This window comes from Bison bison, unplaced genomic scaffold (genome assembly GCF_000754665.1).
Source record: "Bison bison bison isolate TAMUID 2011002044 unplaced genomic scaffold, Bison_UMD1.0 scf7180017864215, whole genome shotgun sequence".
NCBI lineage: Eukaryota > Metazoa > Chordata > Mammalia > Artiodactyla > Bovidae > Bison > Bison bison.
In genome coordinates, this window is record NW_011494787.1 from 736,893 (window position 1) to 754,486 (window position 17,594).

The following is a 17,594-nucleotide window of genomic DNA, read 5'->3' on the forward strand; positions in this document are numbered from 1 at the left end:
ATTGTGTGAAGGAGATTTGTCCCTTCTCCTCAGTTGTTTAATTATCCAATATGAATTATCAATTTTTTATTTATCAATTTAATTATAAATTATTTTTATAATAATTTATATTTAATTATCAATATTTACTTTAATTTTTAAATTTAAATTTAATTTAATATTTAGTTTAATTATCAATATTTTATTCTTTGGGTTATAATCTAATAGTACTGTTGTTTATTTTGTAAATTCTGAGAAATAGAACTTACTCTCCTGGATTTATTTGTATAACCATTGTTATGCACAACCACAGTCAGTAAATAGTATTTGCTCATGATTGTTGTGATATGAGTTGATATAAAATTTGCATCTGTTCATATTATCACTCATTCTCATTTAAGAGAGGCCTGTGGGTAACATTTCCTTGGTGCATCCATACCCTATATTCAGGATTAAAAATTTGTGGAAGAGAACAGTTTGTCATCTCTTGCACATTGCTTTTTTGTTTCTGGCATTGCATCCATGGTCTCATAGTAGATACTGTAATGAATTAATAAAAACTTGGACAATAGTGATAAATTAATCTATCTTTGAAGTTCAGTTTTTAGCACATTAGGTATAGATATAGTATAGATATTTCTGTGGTTCTCGTAACTACAATTTATCCTTGAACACCACTGGTTTCAACTGCATGTGAATTTAATCCACTTGAGGTATTTTTCCCCTAATAAATATGTACTGTAGTACTATACAATGTGTGGTTGGTTGAATCCATGGATGTGTAACTATGGATATGGAGGGAATAACAGTAAAGTTATAAGTGGATTTTCAACTGTGCTCGAGGGCAGGAACCCCTAACCCCCACGCTGATCAAGGGTTAACTGTATATTCATCTACACTAAAATGAAAAAAGGAAAAATAAAATGCTGTGGAAGGCTTACTTTTTATGGAAAAAGAATGCATAATGTTAAAAATACACTCAAATATTTGTTTTTTTTCCCCCCTAGCCAACTCTAAAACTTGATAAAAGAAAATTTAAGCCAAGGAACACCAGGTTCTAAACTTATGGAATATCTTTAGACTATAGAGTATGGTCAGAGATTATGCCTGTCTGTTTTGAGAAGGCAGTACTGATAATGTAAATGGGGTTTTTGAAAAAAAGATGGTTGTAGCAGAGCCATGCCAGCAACCACAGAATCTATCTTTATAAACCTGCTAGACTCTCCATCCTTGTCTGAGAAATTCAGGTGATAAGACGAAATGTCCTCCAATGGAAAAAGTATGAGACAGGCAGGTTATATAGACTAATTCCAAACTACATGATTAGTTGCACTGTTATTTATCAGTCCATAAAATTATGAAATAATATATGATAACCTCAAGATTACTAAGAAAACTGTTAAGAAAAATCTGGGTATTGCTTTTTAAGAAAAATAGGGATATTGCTTTAAACATAAATAACATGTAGAATTGGTAATGAAATGGGGAGAAAAAGACTCACAAGGCTTTGTGATTTTTATGAAAGAGAGAAGAACATTTAAGTTGAAGAGAATAAAAAAGATTGAAAAGCATTAGTGATGTATAAATGGAACATGAGAAGGCAAAGCACAAAGAATCATCATATCTTCAGAGGAGAGTTCTAAGAAGCTGACGATTCAGTCATTTTACTTGCCATTCTGGGATTTCTGAAACATATATAAAATATTAGAAAAGTTTTATGACAGTGCCGTGGGTCTTCCTATAGCTGTCTCACTGGGAATGGAGAAATACACTCAACCTGTCAGTGTGTTCAGTCTAGAACAATTGTGAAGACAATGCAGAATTCACATTTGAGGAAAGTCACAGCTTTAAAGAAAGTCTGAGAATAGACTCTCTGAAGAACAGGTATTTCTCTGAGGAGAACATCAACTGTGTTTAACTAACCCTTAGAGAGATTCAAGTACATATTGCAAAGAGGCTGTTTAGTACAGTGGTAAAAAACATCAGCTTTAGAGCCAGACTGCCTGCATTTGAAACCTGGTTTTACCACATACTAGTTCTTTGAGTCTCAATGTACCTTAGTTTCCTCATCCATAAAATCGGAATAATTTTACCTAATTTATATAGTTGTCTTGATAATTAAATGAATTAATTCAGTCAACATTTTTATTAAAACTACTTCTGTCTATATGTGTCATAGCTTATTATAGTTTTTGCTCCTTTTCCGTAAAAAATTGGCTTCTGTGATACAGAACCAGTTGTAAATTTTGAAAATTAAAGATTTGCTTGCTGAAATGATCAATTAGTAGACCAGACACCACAGAAGAACAAATTAATGAGTCAGATGACCAAGCTAAAAGATTTTCCTTAAATGATAGGAGATGAAAATCATGAGAGGAAAAATCCAGAACTTTTAACATCTATCTAAGAGATGTTCCAAATAGAAAGTCTAAAGGAATGAAGAAGAGAAAAAAATAATGTTTTCTTAAATAATGGAAGGAATATTCCCAATTTTAGAGACATTCATGTTAGAAGAGTATCCTCACTGCTGAGCAGAATTAGTGAAAAAGTTGCATACCTGTATTCATATTGGTAAAGTTTCACAAAACCAGGGATACAGAGAAAATCAATAAAGCTTTCAGAGGGGGAAAATTAGGTGATCTACAGAAATAAGATTGATATCAGACTTCTTATTAGCTATATCAAGTTAAAGAAGACTGTGGACAAAATAGCTTTGAAATTTTGAGGGGAAAATTATTTGGTAGTCTCAAGTTCTGTTTTAAGCAAAACTAGCCTCCAAAATTGAGAACAACAACAAAAAAAATTACATTTCAGAAATATGAAGACTCAAACATTTTTTGACAGAAATTCCTTGAGGAGGACTAACAGAAGGATGTGAGATATAAGAAACAAATGATACGAGAAGCCAAGACAGACTTACTGAGTCAAGTCTAAATATTTAGAAATATTTCTGTGACACATAAGGAATAGTAGTAGTAATAATAATGGCAGTTTGGGGGAACTATTGGATGATTTGTTTGAATTTTGGAAGAGAGACAAGAGGAAAGCATAATTTTTTGTTTAGGGGAAGATTGTTTATTAACTCAGTGTTGACAGTTATTAAAATGTTTGTTAGAAATAGAAAAGTGAAGTTATTTAAATTTAAATCTTTGTTAGAAATAGAAAAGTAAAGTAAAGCATGACCTTTAAAATAATAGAGTTTATAATTTCCAAGTCACTAGAAGAGGGGTGAGCAATTGTGAGTGGGAAAATTTTTTGTTATATTTTTATGTTCCTTGACGCAATATCCTTGGTACTTTTGTAACTTAACCATATTAATGATAATAGTGATTACTTATTGAATACTTTGTGCTAAATAATCTTATTTATTTCTTACAATTCCTATCAGGTAAAATACTATTGTGACATTATGCTTATTATTACATTTGGGATCAATGAGGGACAATGGCTTAAGGCTGACCAGCTGGTTTGTGGTGGCTCCCTGATTCTAACCTACACAGTCTCACTCCAGAGTTACACAAAGCCTACCGACTGCACTGTGGGTGTAGGTGTCCTCAGGTGAAAGAGGAGAGACATGTAGGTGTCTATCCGGTGGCTGTCACTGACAATAAATACAGTGGGTGAGCAGCAGTTGAACACGTGTCAGCAAGACCTATGCCAAACTTATTTATATTTGTAGACTATAGTATTCTAGTTTGAACTTGCTTGTGCTTAGTCACTCAGTCATGTCCAACTCTTCGAGACCCCATGGAATGGAGCCCACCAGGGTCCTCTGTCCATGGGGATTCTCCAGGCAAGAAAACTAGAGTTGGTTGCCATGCCCTCCTCCAGGGGATCTTCCCAACCCAGGGATACCACATTGCAGGTGGATTCTTTACCATCTGAGACACCAGAGGAAGCCTAAGAATACTGGAATTAGTAGACTATCACTTCTCTGAGGGAACTTCCTGACCCTGGAATTGAACTGGGTTCTCCTGCACTGCAAACAATTCTTTACCAGCTGAGCTACCAGGGAAGCCCCAGTTTGACTTACTCAAACCAAATAATATGGTCAAAATCCTTCAAGCTAGGCTTCAGCAGTATGTGAACCAAGAACTTCCGAATATACAAGCTGGATTTAGAAAAGATAGAGGAACCAGAGATCAAATGGCCAACATTCATTGGATCATAAGAAAAGCAGGAGAATTCCAAAAAAACATCTGCTTCATTGACTACAATAACGCCTTTGACTGTGTGGATCACAACAAACTGTAGAAAATTCTTGAAGACACCACCATACCTGTCTCCTGAGAAACCTGTATGCAGGTCAAGAAGCAACCGTTGGAACCAGACGTGGAACCGTAGACTGGTTCAAAATTGGGAAAGGCATATGACAAGGCGTATGTATGCTGTCCTCCCCCTGCATATTTAACTCCTATGAAGAGTACATCATGTGAAATGTGAGGCTGGATGACTCACAAGCTGACATCAAGATTTCAGCTAGGAGAAATATCTTCAACTTCAGATATGCAGATGGTACCACTCTAATGGCAGAAAGTAAAGAGGAACTTAAGAGCCTGTTGATGAGCGTGAAAGAGGAGAGTGAAAGAGCTGGCTTAAAACTTAACATTCAAAAAACTAAGATCATGACATCTGCTCCCATCACTTCATGGCAAATAGATGGTGAAACAATGGAAACAGTGACAGTTTATTTTCTTGGGCTCCAAAATCACTGTGGACAGTGACTTCAGCCATGAAATAACCAAAAATAAATCCAAATAAAGTCCTACAACTTTACTAAATAACCAAGTAAAGTCAAAAAAACCCCAAAAAACAAAACCCTACAGTCTTTAAAGTCACTGATTAAATGATGTAATGATAGTTCTGTATGTTTTCAGGGTCCTACCGTATCTACCTAATGACAGTAACTATTGTTTTAGTTGTGTTTGATTGCAAGAAACTACCACTCACCCCCTCTAGCCAAAATAAGAAAAGCATGTTGTAAAGATACACATGGCAGTAAGGGAGATGGAGTCTTGTGGATATTCAAGAGGTGAAACCAAAGACTGACCAGCCCTTGTGGAAAACTGCCTGTTGTTCTGGATCGCAGTCAGCTTTAGGGGCCTCAATAGCAGAAGTTGTTTAGGTCTTCACTACAGTGGGCCCCCTTTATTTTGCCTCGGGTACTACTGTCTCTGTTATCTGCTTTTTTGTCCTCCGTTTGTCTGACATACCAACTTGTTTTCTCCATGGTCCCAGGTAAAATTCCTGAGAGAAAACATTTGATTGGCCAGATAGTTACTGTGCATGGCCCGGGGTTTTCATGCTTTGTGGACTGTCAGATAAGACTACTGATTATCAGTACAGTTCAGTCACTCAGTCGTGTCCGACTCTTTGTGACTCCATGGACTGCAGCACTCCAGGCTTCCCTGTCCATCACCAACTCCCGGAGTTTATCCAAAACTCATGTTCATTGAGTCGGTGATGCCATCCAGCCATTTCATCCTCTGTCATCTGCTTCTCCTCCTGCCCTCAATCTTTCCCACCATCAGGGTCCTTTCAAATGAGTCAGCTGTTCGCAAGAGGTGGCCAAAGTATTGGAGTTTCAGCTTCAACATCAGTCCTTCCAATAAATATTCAGGACTGATTTCCTTTAGGTTGGCCTGGTTGGATCTCCTTGCAGTCCAAGGGACTCTCAAGAGTCTTCTCCAACACCACACACAGTTCAAAAGTATCAATTCTTCAGTGCTCACCTTTCTTTATAGTCCAACTCTCACATCCGTACATGACTACTGGAAAACCCATAGCTTTGACTAGATAGACCTTTGTTGACAAAGTAATATCTCTGCTTTTGAATATTCTGTCTAGGTTGGTCATCACTTTCCTTCCAAGGAGTAAGCGTCTGTTAATTTCATGGCTGCAGTCACCATCTGCAGTGATTTTGGAGCCCAGAAAAATAAAGTCTGACACTGTTTCCCCATCTATTTCCCATGAAGTGGTGGGACCGGATGCCATGATCTTCGTTTTCTGAATGTTGAGCTTTAAGCCAACTTTTTCACTCTCCACTTTTACTTTTGATTGAGTAGTACCGAAAGGGAAATACTAAAGACTTTGTACACGTGGCTTGAGAACAGATCCTTTGCTTACTGCTTTTGTAAGCCTGATAACACATAGTAACTTGGTTAAAATGTCTGTTTAATTTGGGATTTTAACTTTGGATGAGTTACTAATAAATATTAAGGCAGTTCTTCTTTGTATTTCAATAGCTAGGTTTGGCTTGAAAAGAGGCTTTGGAGAATTTTGAAAATCTTACAATTTAGCTAACTCCTTTAAGAATATCATCTGGTGTATCTGTTATTTAATCCAAGGTCAGTGCCAAATTTAAGGTATGTCATGAGATGCTCATTATGAAAGTAATTTATAGTAAAACCCCAAAACTCTAAAATATATATTTTAAATGTGGATATTGGTTAAAATTATATGTAAATACTTGTTAAATTGATTCTAGGTTGGGCTATGCAGGCTGCTGCCTATATCTTCATTCATAGGAAATGGAAGGATGACAAGAGCCATTTTGAAGACATGATTGATTATTTTTGTGATATCTGTGAACCACTTCAACTCCTCCTATTCCCTGAGGGGACTGATCTCACAGGTAAGGTGGCCTGGGCTTGGATCACAGAACTTCACAACATGAAAGGAAAGTGAAAGTGAAGTCGTTCACTTGTGTCCGACTCCTTGACTCTTTGCCACCCCATGGACTGTAGCCTACCAGGCTCCTCTGTCCATGGGGTTTTCCAGGCAATAGTACTGGAGTGGATTGCCATTTCCTTCTTTAACATGAAGGTACTCTGAAATCAGCTATCTAGTCTAAATTTCTCAGTCCTCAGGCAACTGAACACTAGTGAGATTAATGGCCCATCCCTGGAGTCATTCAGTTGGCACATCAGAACCCAGAACTCCTGATGTTCAGCCCATAGAATTTATAATTGGCAACTCCAAGAAATAGTGTTTTTATATATTAGTATTATATACTAAATTATGTACTTAGTATGTTTATATAACTAATATATATTATATATGTTTATATTATATAACTATATATTAGTATGTTTGATTTTTATAGTTTAAATTCTATAGTAGTTAGATCACAGAGGGTAATACTGAGCATAATATTGGCTGCATATTGTTTAACCTTGAAATTATATTGTAAGTTCATTAATTCCCAGAGCTGAATTATCATTGGGAAGTTTTAATGGCAGACTGCCATATTTACATTTTTTAATATTTAGAATGTGTAACAGTTAAAATTTGGGTATTGAAATCAGCTGTATTAGAGTATAGAACGTCATTTTCGGAAGTGATAGATTTATATTTGTGAATGCCAAAATGTACACCGAAGAGTGGCAACTTTGGAAGTTATTTAGTTATTAAAAAGATAATTGGGTAAAAGCTCATGGGTTGCTGTTACTTTGGTATATCAGTATAAAAATGTTCATACATTAGATATTCAGAAGTTATAAGGTAGATATTTTAAACTTTTTTCACTCTATTTTTTCTCAAGTATCGTTTTTAAGTGATGAAGTTAACATCTATTTGAGTATTTTCAGGGTCCAGAATACTCATTATTCCATGATGTAGTTGCATGTTTTTAAAGTTAGAACAGTATTTGCCAGATAGAGGAAACAGACTGATCTTAAAGCTTAAAAAATTTTTTTAAACAGTGTTTTACAAATAGTTTTGAGTTGGGATGTGATTTTTTTTTTTTCTAAGTAAGCTAGCAAATTACCTTTGGTGTGAAAAAATATTTGTTAAAGGTGTTTTTTACCTTCCATGATTAACTTTAAACTTGGGTTTTTAAGCCCAAAGAGAATGTTTTATGATCCTCTTTAGGTTCTGAATCCAAATTGTTGGCACATTTTTTAATTAGTGCATTTAAATGTAACTTTAAATATATTTCTATTTTTATATGTTATCATTGTTTATAAACTTTTTTTTTTTTTGCTTATGCAAGTAATATACACAATACTACACAAGTTAATTTGGGGAAATTTATACTTTTTGTACTTAATGTTATATTGTAATATCACACATTGTTAGTCATGGTTCTTCAGAAAAATAGAACCACCTCTGTATGTGTGTGTATGTGTGTAGAAAGAGAGGAAAAGAGAGAGAAGGGGTGGGTCAAATTAGGAATTGGCTCACATGATTGTGGAGGGTGGTAAATTAAAAATAGATAGGGTATGTCAGGTGGAGACTAGGGGAGAGTTGCAGTTTGAGTCCAAAAGCAGTCTGCTGGCAGAACTCTTTTTTTCATTTGAGGAGTGAAAGTGAAAGTCGCAGAGTCATGTCTGACTCTTTGTGACCCCATAGACTATACATTTTCTCCAGGCCAGAATAAGTGGGTAGCTGTTCTCCTCTCTAGGGGATCTTCCCAACCCAGGGATCAAACCCAGGTCTCCCATATTGCAGGCAGATTCTTTACCAGCTGAGCCATCAGGGAAGCCCAAGAACACTGGAGTTGGTGGCCTTTCCCTCCTCCAGTGGATCTTCCCAATCCAGGAATCGAACTAGGGTCTCCTGCATTGCAGGCAGATTTTTTATGCAGCTGAGTTACCAGGTAAGCCCTTGTTTAAGGAGATTAGTCCTTTTCTCTGAAGGCCTTCAACTGATTGGATGAAGCCCGCTCACATAATGCAAAGTCTATTGGTTTAAATATTAATCTCATCAAAAACACCTTCACAGACACAGCTCAAATAATGTTTGACCAATATCTGGGTACTTTGACCTAGCTGATTTGCCACACAAAATTAACCATCACAGTTGGTATACTATGATTTTGTGTTTTGTTTTCCTGATTTGGAAAGGAAAGCTTTTCTTGGTATTTAACAACTATAATATTACATGCAGTTCAACACCCTTGTATATTTAGTAAACTTCTTCATTTAATAAATATATGAGTGCCTGGAGCCTCATATACCAAAAAATCTCTACTTTCATGAAACTTATATTCTAAGAGGAAAGACAGATAAAAAAACAATAAAAATATGCCAGGTATTCTGCATGCCTTACAGGAAAAGCAAGATAAGGAGAGAGTAATTAAAGATGGGGGCATAGGGTGCTGTTTAAGTAAGGTGGTTTGAGAGGGCCCCTTGAGTGATAGTTGCTCAGTCATGGCTGACTCTTTGCAACCCCATGGACTGTAGCCTGCTAGGCCCCTCTGTCCATGAAATTCTCCAGGCAAGATTACTGGAGTGGGTTGCCATTTCCTTCTCCAGAAAAGACCCCTTAACTTTTCATTTAAGTAGAGACTAAATGAACAAAGTAGAAGATCATGCAGATGTCTGAGTAGAAGGCATTCTGGCTAGCAGGAAGAATCTGAGGTGGAACATGACTGGCTGGTTTGAGAACATCTGAGCAGATAGTATCACTGGAGTGGCAGGGCATGCTGGTGTTAGAGTGTTAAGAGGGAGCCAGCTGATGAGACAGGAGGCTGTGGTGAGAAAGTGAGGTGCTAGTCCATTAGTCCTAATAATCACAGAGTCTGGGGGTAGGCAGATGAAGTGGGCAAGGAGGAGAAAATCTGCAGCTCTGATCTATGTCTGATTATTTCTGTCTTCCCACGTCGTGCCCATGCTTTTTAGAACTACTTCCACCTGTATTCACATTTTACATCAGAGTTCAGTTTTGGTCTTCAGATCCCCAAGTCTATGACCAGCTGCAAGAGAGAACTGAAGAGTAGTTACCTACTCATCTTTGTGGTGACTCTGGGATTCCCCATCCCATGTAAGATCCTGCCAGTTGTCTATAAAATACTGTTCTGTAGTCCCATGCCCACAATACCCCCAGAATAAGAGAGGAGCTTATTCCTTTTCTTGTTTAGGGCTTTTACTTTTGACCTGCTAGAGATCTGTTTAATCTTTTGACTCAGTTTACAGGAGTGTTCTTTTAGTGTTTTAGTGTTGTGGAATCCATCTATACTTTTTTGAGATTTTGAGAACTCCATGGTCTTAAATGTACTCCTCAGAAAGTAGTATTTATTTATATAGGTTTTTTTTTTTTTCCACCCCCTGGTGACTTGGAATGGTCTAAATTTCAGGATGCAGCTGAGAATTGCAGGTTCTAACATCTGTTGTCATCAGAAAGTATTTCATGATCTCCACCAGCAGCTGAGGCCAAATTTCTAAACACTTTACTTTTTCCAAATATAATTGCTGAATAATGGGCTTGGTTCTTCTTGGAACTTATAAAGTTACCTCATGGAATGGAAAAAGTTTTTGCCAACAGTTGGAACATATACTTGACTCAGTAACTATATTCAGCCAAACCATGTTCAGATGTTTGTACATGATGTGCTAATCATGTGCCCATTCTGTTGTGGAGTGGTTTTAGTTAGTAGTATTAGTGTGCTGTGCGCCTGAGCAAGGCAGATACTTCACATTGCACTGAAGCCCTAAATTATGGGGTTAAAACAGTGTTGATCTGTTTGGCAAATTGTTGGTAATTTCTTCTGGATGTCCAGATCCTTGTGTTTTATTACTATTTTATTTCATCTTTATATTCTAGCATTTCAATTTTTATTATGTTATGAAAATTTTAGTTATTAGTATTTTATTTATATTTCAGTTTTCATTGTGTATTGACTATTTTATAAAATCTCTTAAAGAATTTTAAGGATTTGAATATGTTATAAAACATCTTTGATACCTTATTATAAGAATTTTCAAAATTCCAGTAAGTAGGTAACTCTAGGATTATTGTTAGGGATTTAATAAAGTATTTCTACCATTTGATTCAGCATGTTATATTGAATAATTACAGAAAAATTAATTGCCATTTTTATAAAAAATTTATACCATTTCCTTTCTTTACTTATCATTCTTTATTTTATGGCTTCTACTATCATTTTGTTTAGAAAATAGCATGACTCGAAGTAATGAATTTGCTGAAAAGAATGGACTTCAGAAATACAAATATGTCTTACATCCAAGAACTACAGGCTTTACTTTTGTAGTTGACCGTCTAAGAAAAGGTAAGTCTCAAAATGCACTTTTTTTATGTAAGTGGCAAAAATTGGTGAACTTCACATGTAGCTCTTTTGAATTTACAAAGCACTTTTTTATACTTTATTTCAAGAAATAAGAATAGTACTGTATTTTTATACTGACTTTACTCCATGCACTAAAATGTTTTAAAACAATCAAAAGAAAACATTTTTTCTCCTTTTTTGGAATAGAAAATAATAAAATAATGCATACAGTTAGACTATCATTCCATTTTTAAATGTTTCTTAAAAGTCGTGAAACTGTCTTGAGAGTATCTTATCACCTATAGTTATTTATAGCTTAAAAAATATTTTTATATTCATTATTCCACTAAGTGCAACAAATGATTCTGGTTGGTAGAAGGGAAGTACTGCTACCTCCATTTTATTGTTAAATAGAAGTTGCATCCAAGGTGGTTAGTAAATTTCCATAGGTCATGGATAGAACCTCATTCTTCTGCTTCCTACTCTGTGGCTTGTACTACCCTCTGCCCCTCATGTCCTCTAGAACCATGTCTATCGAAGGGCATCTAGAGATAAGGTTGATTCCATTGACCATGTCACACTCATTTAAATGTTTACATTTTGATATTTTTATGGGGAAAGAAACAACTGTACATTTTGTTCTAGCTGCATATTTAAGTATTTATATCTTCATACACATATGTACATACAAATAAATAATAGACATATGGATATATATGGAAAAGGAACTATCCAGAATCACCCTAATTGGCATCACTGTTGTTCCTTTAGGGTTTAATGTACTTTAAGATGGAATGTATAACCTCATTTAGTGAACCCTGCCAAAAGAAGTATCTTTACAACTAAGTACTCATGAGTTAAAAGAAATGTATAAGAAGTCCAAAATCACATTAGTATAGTAAACTAAAGATGTTGCCCCTATTAGTTTGGCTTGCCTTTGGAATTCAGTGGTTATAACTAAAATGAAATGGAAACACGGGCTTGATGGTCATATTGTATATGACCGTCTACCCATAGAAACTCATGGAGAACACAGTTCTTTATGCCCATGGAATAGGACAGGGAGCCCCAAGACATTAAAGCAGTGATCCTGCTATTTTTTTTTCTTCCCCAAAACATGGTACCACTTACTGTGGCATTCAGTTTAGGCTCACCCTTCTCATTCCATAATATGTTTTTTATTTTCTAATTGTCTACTATTTTATAGTATTCAATGATTACTTTTAAAGTATTTCTGACATCATGGAACATTCTGTTGGAACACATCTTTTGCTAATAAAGATCTTTTTAATTGTAGGCAGGATAATGGAGAAATTATTTTACAGTGGATAAGGATATATCTATAGAACTATCTGTTCTGAAATCTGGAAAATATTTTAGTAGCACACTGATTTATAACTTTGGGGAACGTGTATTGCTTAGTCATCACTCAGAGTACTAGTTAACAACCACAGTATATAATTTTTCCTGCCCAAACTGGCAACTGTACCCCCTTCAATGTACCAGTCAAAAAAAAAAAAAAAGGTAATACACACGGCTCCATTTGCTTCAGTTAAAAAAAGTTGATGAGTCTCTTTACTTCAGTTAGAAAAGTAGAATGGGTCCTATATACTATGATAATAATAGAAGCAAGAAATGTGATGGCTATAATTATAATAGTAATCTAATTAGAACAGTAGCTAACATTTATTGAACATTTACTAAGTACCAGGCATTATGCTAAGTGCTTTGTGTGAGTAAAGTCAGTTAACCCTCACAACAACCGATATTTAACTTATAGAGCAGAAATTGAGGGGAAGAATCAGTTCAGAGTTATTGGAATATAGTTTGTCTGACTGAGTAGGCTGTGCTCCTTCTACTGTAATATGGTGCCTCTTGTATTTATAGTGTGATTTCAGTTGAAGCACCTTTGTAATAGTGAGCTGGCTGGTTTCTTCAAGGAAAGTATTTAAAAGAAAAAAGAGGCTAAATGGCCAGATAATGGAGAGATGGTAGTCACAAGTTGAAGTGGTTATGATGCTACCTGAGATGACAAGGGGAGCAGGCACAGTCTGGTTGGGGTGAGGAGGTGGCAAGTGGACAGAAGGAGAATAGGTTTCATCAAGAATCAGAGGTAAAGTGGTTCTTAGACCACCATCTAGTCAGAGTGTCCTTTTAGAAAAGCAGTCTAATACTCAAAAAGGGCCCAGCACAACTGTCTTTTTGAGATCTGCTTTTAGTAGTCAATTAAGTGAAAAAGCAGCTTGTGTTAAACAAATGACCATCATAAATAAACATTCCAGTGGCAACCTGGAGACCACATATTAAAACAAATTACTGAAGAAATCTATGAAGACAAGATGGCAGAGTAGAAGGACTCAGACCTACCTCCTCTCACTAAAACACCCAAATCACAACTGCTGAATAACCATCAACAAAAAAGACACAAACCTACCAAAAAAGATACTTTACCCACAAAGACAAAGCAGAAGCCACAAAAAGATGGTAGGAGGAGCACTTTCATGATATGATGAAATCCCATCCCTCTGAGTGGGCGACCCACAAACTAGAAAATAATCATATCACAGAGGTTCTCGCACAGGAGTGAGAACTGAGAGCCCTGTTTCAGACTCCCCAGCCTGCAGGTCTGGCATCAGGAGAAGGAGCCCCCAGAGCAATTTGGCTTTGAAGGCCAGTGGAGCTTGAGTAGAGGGGCTCCACAGGACTGGGGGAAACAGATTCCATTCTAAGAGAGCACAAACAAGGTTTCATGTGCATAGGGACCAAGAGCACACCAATGACTCCGTAAGAACGTGGGCCAGACCTGCTTGTGGGTCTTGGAGGGCCTCCTGAGGGAGACAGAGGTAGTCTGTGGCTCACTCTGGGGACAAGGACACTGATGGTTGACACCCAGGGGATTCTCTTGAGTGTGAGCTTTCCTGGAGGTTGCCATTTTGGCACCAAGATCTTGCCCCACCCAACAGCCCGCAGGTTCCAGTGATGGAACGCTTCAGGCCAAACAACCAACAAGGTGAGAACACAGCCCCACCAATCAGGGGACAAGCTGACTAAAGCTGTCCTGAGCCAACAGCCATCTATAAACACACCCTTTGACACAGCCCTGCCCTCCAGAGAGCTGGAATCCAGCTCTACCCACCAGGAAGCAGGCACAAGCCTCCTTGGACCAGCCTTACTTACTGGGGGACAGAAACCACAACCAAGAAGAATTATAATCCTACAGCCTAAGAAACAGAGACCATGAATATAGAAAGTTACGCAAAATGAGATGGCAGAAAAATATGTTCCAGAGAAAGGAATAAGATAAAACTCCAGAAGAACAGGTAAGCAAACTAGAGATAGGTAATGTATCTGACAAAGAATTCAGAGTTTTGATAGGAAAGATGATCTAAGATCTCAGAAAAAGAATGGAGGCACAGACCATAAGGATACAAAAATGTTTAATAAAGAGCTAGAAGCTTTGAAGAACAAACAGATGAACAATACATTAACTGAAAAAATACACTGGACAGAATCAATATCAGAATAAATGAGGCAGAAGAATAATTGAGCTGGAAGACAGATTGGTGGAAACCCCTGCTGCAGTACAGAATAAAGAGTAAAAGAATGAAAAGAAATGAGGACAGTACCAGTGACCTCTGGGACAACATTAAACACACCTTGCATTCCAGGGGTCCCAAAAGAGAGAAAGGGCCTGAGAAAATGTTTGAAGAGATAATAACTGAAAACTTCCCTAACCTGGGAAAGGAAACAGTCACCTGAGTCGAGATGTACAGAGAGTCCCATACAGGAGAAACCTAAGGATAAACACACCAAGACAAACACTAATCAGATTGACCAAAATTAAAGGCACAGAGAAAATATTAAAAGCAACAAGGCAAAAGCAACAAATAGCATAACAGGAGCTCCCATAAAGTTATCAGCTGATTGTTCAGCAGAAACTCTGAAGGCCAGAAAGGAGTGGCATGATATATTAAAGTGATGAAAGGGCAAAAGCTACAACCAAGAATACTATAACCAGGAAGACTCTTACTCAGGTTCCATGGAAAGATCAAAACAGACAGGCAAAACCTGAGAGAATTCAGCACCACCAAAACAGCTTTGCAGCAAATGCTAAAGGAACTTCTCTAGATGGAAAAGAAAAGGCCACAACTACAAACAAAATTATGAATGAGAAAGCTTTGCCAGTAAAGGCAAACATACAGTAAAGCTAGAAATCACCCACTCACAAATGCAGGATCAAAATGAGCAGCTCTGACAAGAGGAAATTACAAATGAAAGATGTTGGAAATGCATTTGAAATTAAGAGTCCAGCAACTTAATTTGTGTGTGTCTGTGTATGTGTGTGTATTTTCATACACACACGTATAGACTGCTATATCAAATCCTCATGGCAACAGCAAACCAAAATTCTACAGTAGACACACACACACGATAAGCAACACAAACAAAACACTAAAGATAGCCATCAAATCACATGAGAGGAAAACAAAACAGGAAGGGAAGAAAAACAACCAAAAAAACAAAAGCAAAAAACACACCCCAAACAATTAACAGGATGGCAGTAAGAACATAAATATTGACAATTACTTTAAATGTAAATGGATTAAGTGCTTCAACCAAAAAACACAAAACGGGTGAACTGACACAAAAATCAGACCTGTATATATGCTGTCCACAAGAGACCCGCTTCAGTCTAGGACATATACAGACTGACAGTAAAGGAATGGACAAGATATTCCATGCAAATGGCATTCAAAGAAAGCTGGAGTAGTAGTCCTCATATCAGAAAAAACAGACATTAAAAAAGACTACTACAAGACACAGAGTAGGATACTACATAATGATCAAGTGATCGAGAAGATAAAACCACCGTTAATATATACGCACCCAGCATAAGAGCACCTCAATATATAAGGCAAATGCTAACAGCCACAAAAGGAGAAATTGACACAGTAATAGTGGGGGACTTCAACACCACACTTAGATCAGTGGACAGAATCATCTAGAAAGAAAATCAGGAAACACTGGCCTTAAATAGCAAATTAGATCAGATAGAGTTAATTGATACAAATTAACTTATTTAGGCTGCATGCTGTCACCCTGCTTATTTAACTTATATGCAGAGTACATCATGAGAAACGCTGGGCTGGAAGAAGCACAAGCTGGAATCAGGATCCCTGGGAGAAATATCAATAACCTCAGATATGCAGATGATACCACCCTTATGGCAGAAAGTGAAGAGGAACTAAAAAGCCTCTTGATGAAAGTGAAAGAGGAGAGCGAAAATGTTGGCTTAAAGCTCAACATTCAGAAAACGAAGATCATGGCATCTGGTCCCATCACTTTATGGGAAATAGATGGGGAAACAGTGGAAACAGTGTCAGACTTTATTTTGGGGGGCTCCAAAATCACTGCAGATGGTGACTGCAGCCATGAAATTAAAAGACGCTTACTCCTTGGAAGGAAAGTTATGACCAACCTAGATAGCATACTCAAAAGCAGAGACATTACTTTGCTAACAAAGGTCTGTCTAGTCAAGGCTATGGTTTTTCCTGTGGTCATGTATGGATGTGAGAGTTGGACTGTGAAGAAAGCTGAGCGCCGAAGAATTGATGTTTTTGAACTGTGGTGTTGGAGAAGACTCTTGAGAGTCCCTTGGACTGCAAGGAGATCTAACCAGTCCATTCTAAAGGAGATCAGCCCTGGGATTTCTTTGGAAGCAATGATGCTGAAGCTTAAACTCCAGTACTTTGGCCACCTCATGCGAAGAGTTGACTCATTGGAAAAGACTCTGATGCTGGGAGGAATTGAGGGCAGGAGGAAAAGGGGACAACAGAGGATGAGATAGCTGGATGGAATCACCAACTCGATGGATGTAAGTTTGAGTGAACTCCGGGAGTTGGTGATGGACAGGGAGGCCTGGTATGCTGCAATTCATGGGGTCACAAAGAGTCGGACACGACTGAGCAACTGAACTGAACTGAACTTATTTACAAAATAGAAATAAAACTCTGAAAACAAACTTACAATTACCAAAGGGCAAATGTGGGAGGAGGGATAAATTATGAGTTTGGCAGTAATATCTACATACTACTGTATATAGAATAGGTAATCAACAAGGACCTAATGTATAGCATAGGGGACCCTACTGAGTAATCTGTAACAACCTATACGGGAGAAGAACAGATATATGTATAACTAAATTATTTTGCTGTACACCTGAAGTTAACACAACATTGTAAATCAACTATACTCTAATATGAAGTAAAAATTAAATTAAAAGAACAATTATCATGAGGTAGCATATTAGGTTAAAGCGTCTGCCTCCAATGCGGGAGACCTGGGTTTGATCCCTGGGTCGGGAAGATCCCCTGGAGAGGGAAATGGTAACCCACTCCAGTATTCTTGCCTGGAGAGTCCCATGGACGGAGAAGCCTGGTAGGCTACAGTCCACAGGGTTGCAAAGAGTCAGACACAACTGAGCGACTTCACTTACTTACTTACTTAGCATATTAAAAAGCAGAGATTACTTTGCCAACAAAGGTCCATCTATGGTCAAGGCTATGGTTTTTCCAGTGGTCATGTATGGATGTGAGAGTTGGACTGT

The 17,594-nt window shown here is 37.2% G+C and overlaps 1 protein-coding gene across 4 annotated transcripts in view; it reads left to right on the forward strand.

The window, feature by feature from the left end:
- The window catches only part of LCLAT1 (lysocardiolipin acyltransferase 1), a 194,601-nt gene that overhangs the window by 105,171 nt on the left and 71,836 nt on the right, over nucleotides 1–17,594 (forward strand). For all 4 annotated transcript variants that reach the window (XM_010845281.1, XM_010845280.1, XM_010845283.1 and 1 more), the window contains 2 exons: nucleotides 6,467–6,613; nucleotides 10,874–10,990. In XM_010845281.1, coding sequence (XP_010843583.1) covers nucleotides 6,467–6,613; nucleotides 10,874–10,990 — 264 coding nt within the window. The remainder of the gene's footprint in view (nucleotides 1–6,466; nucleotides 6,614–10,873; nucleotides 10,991–17,594) is intronic.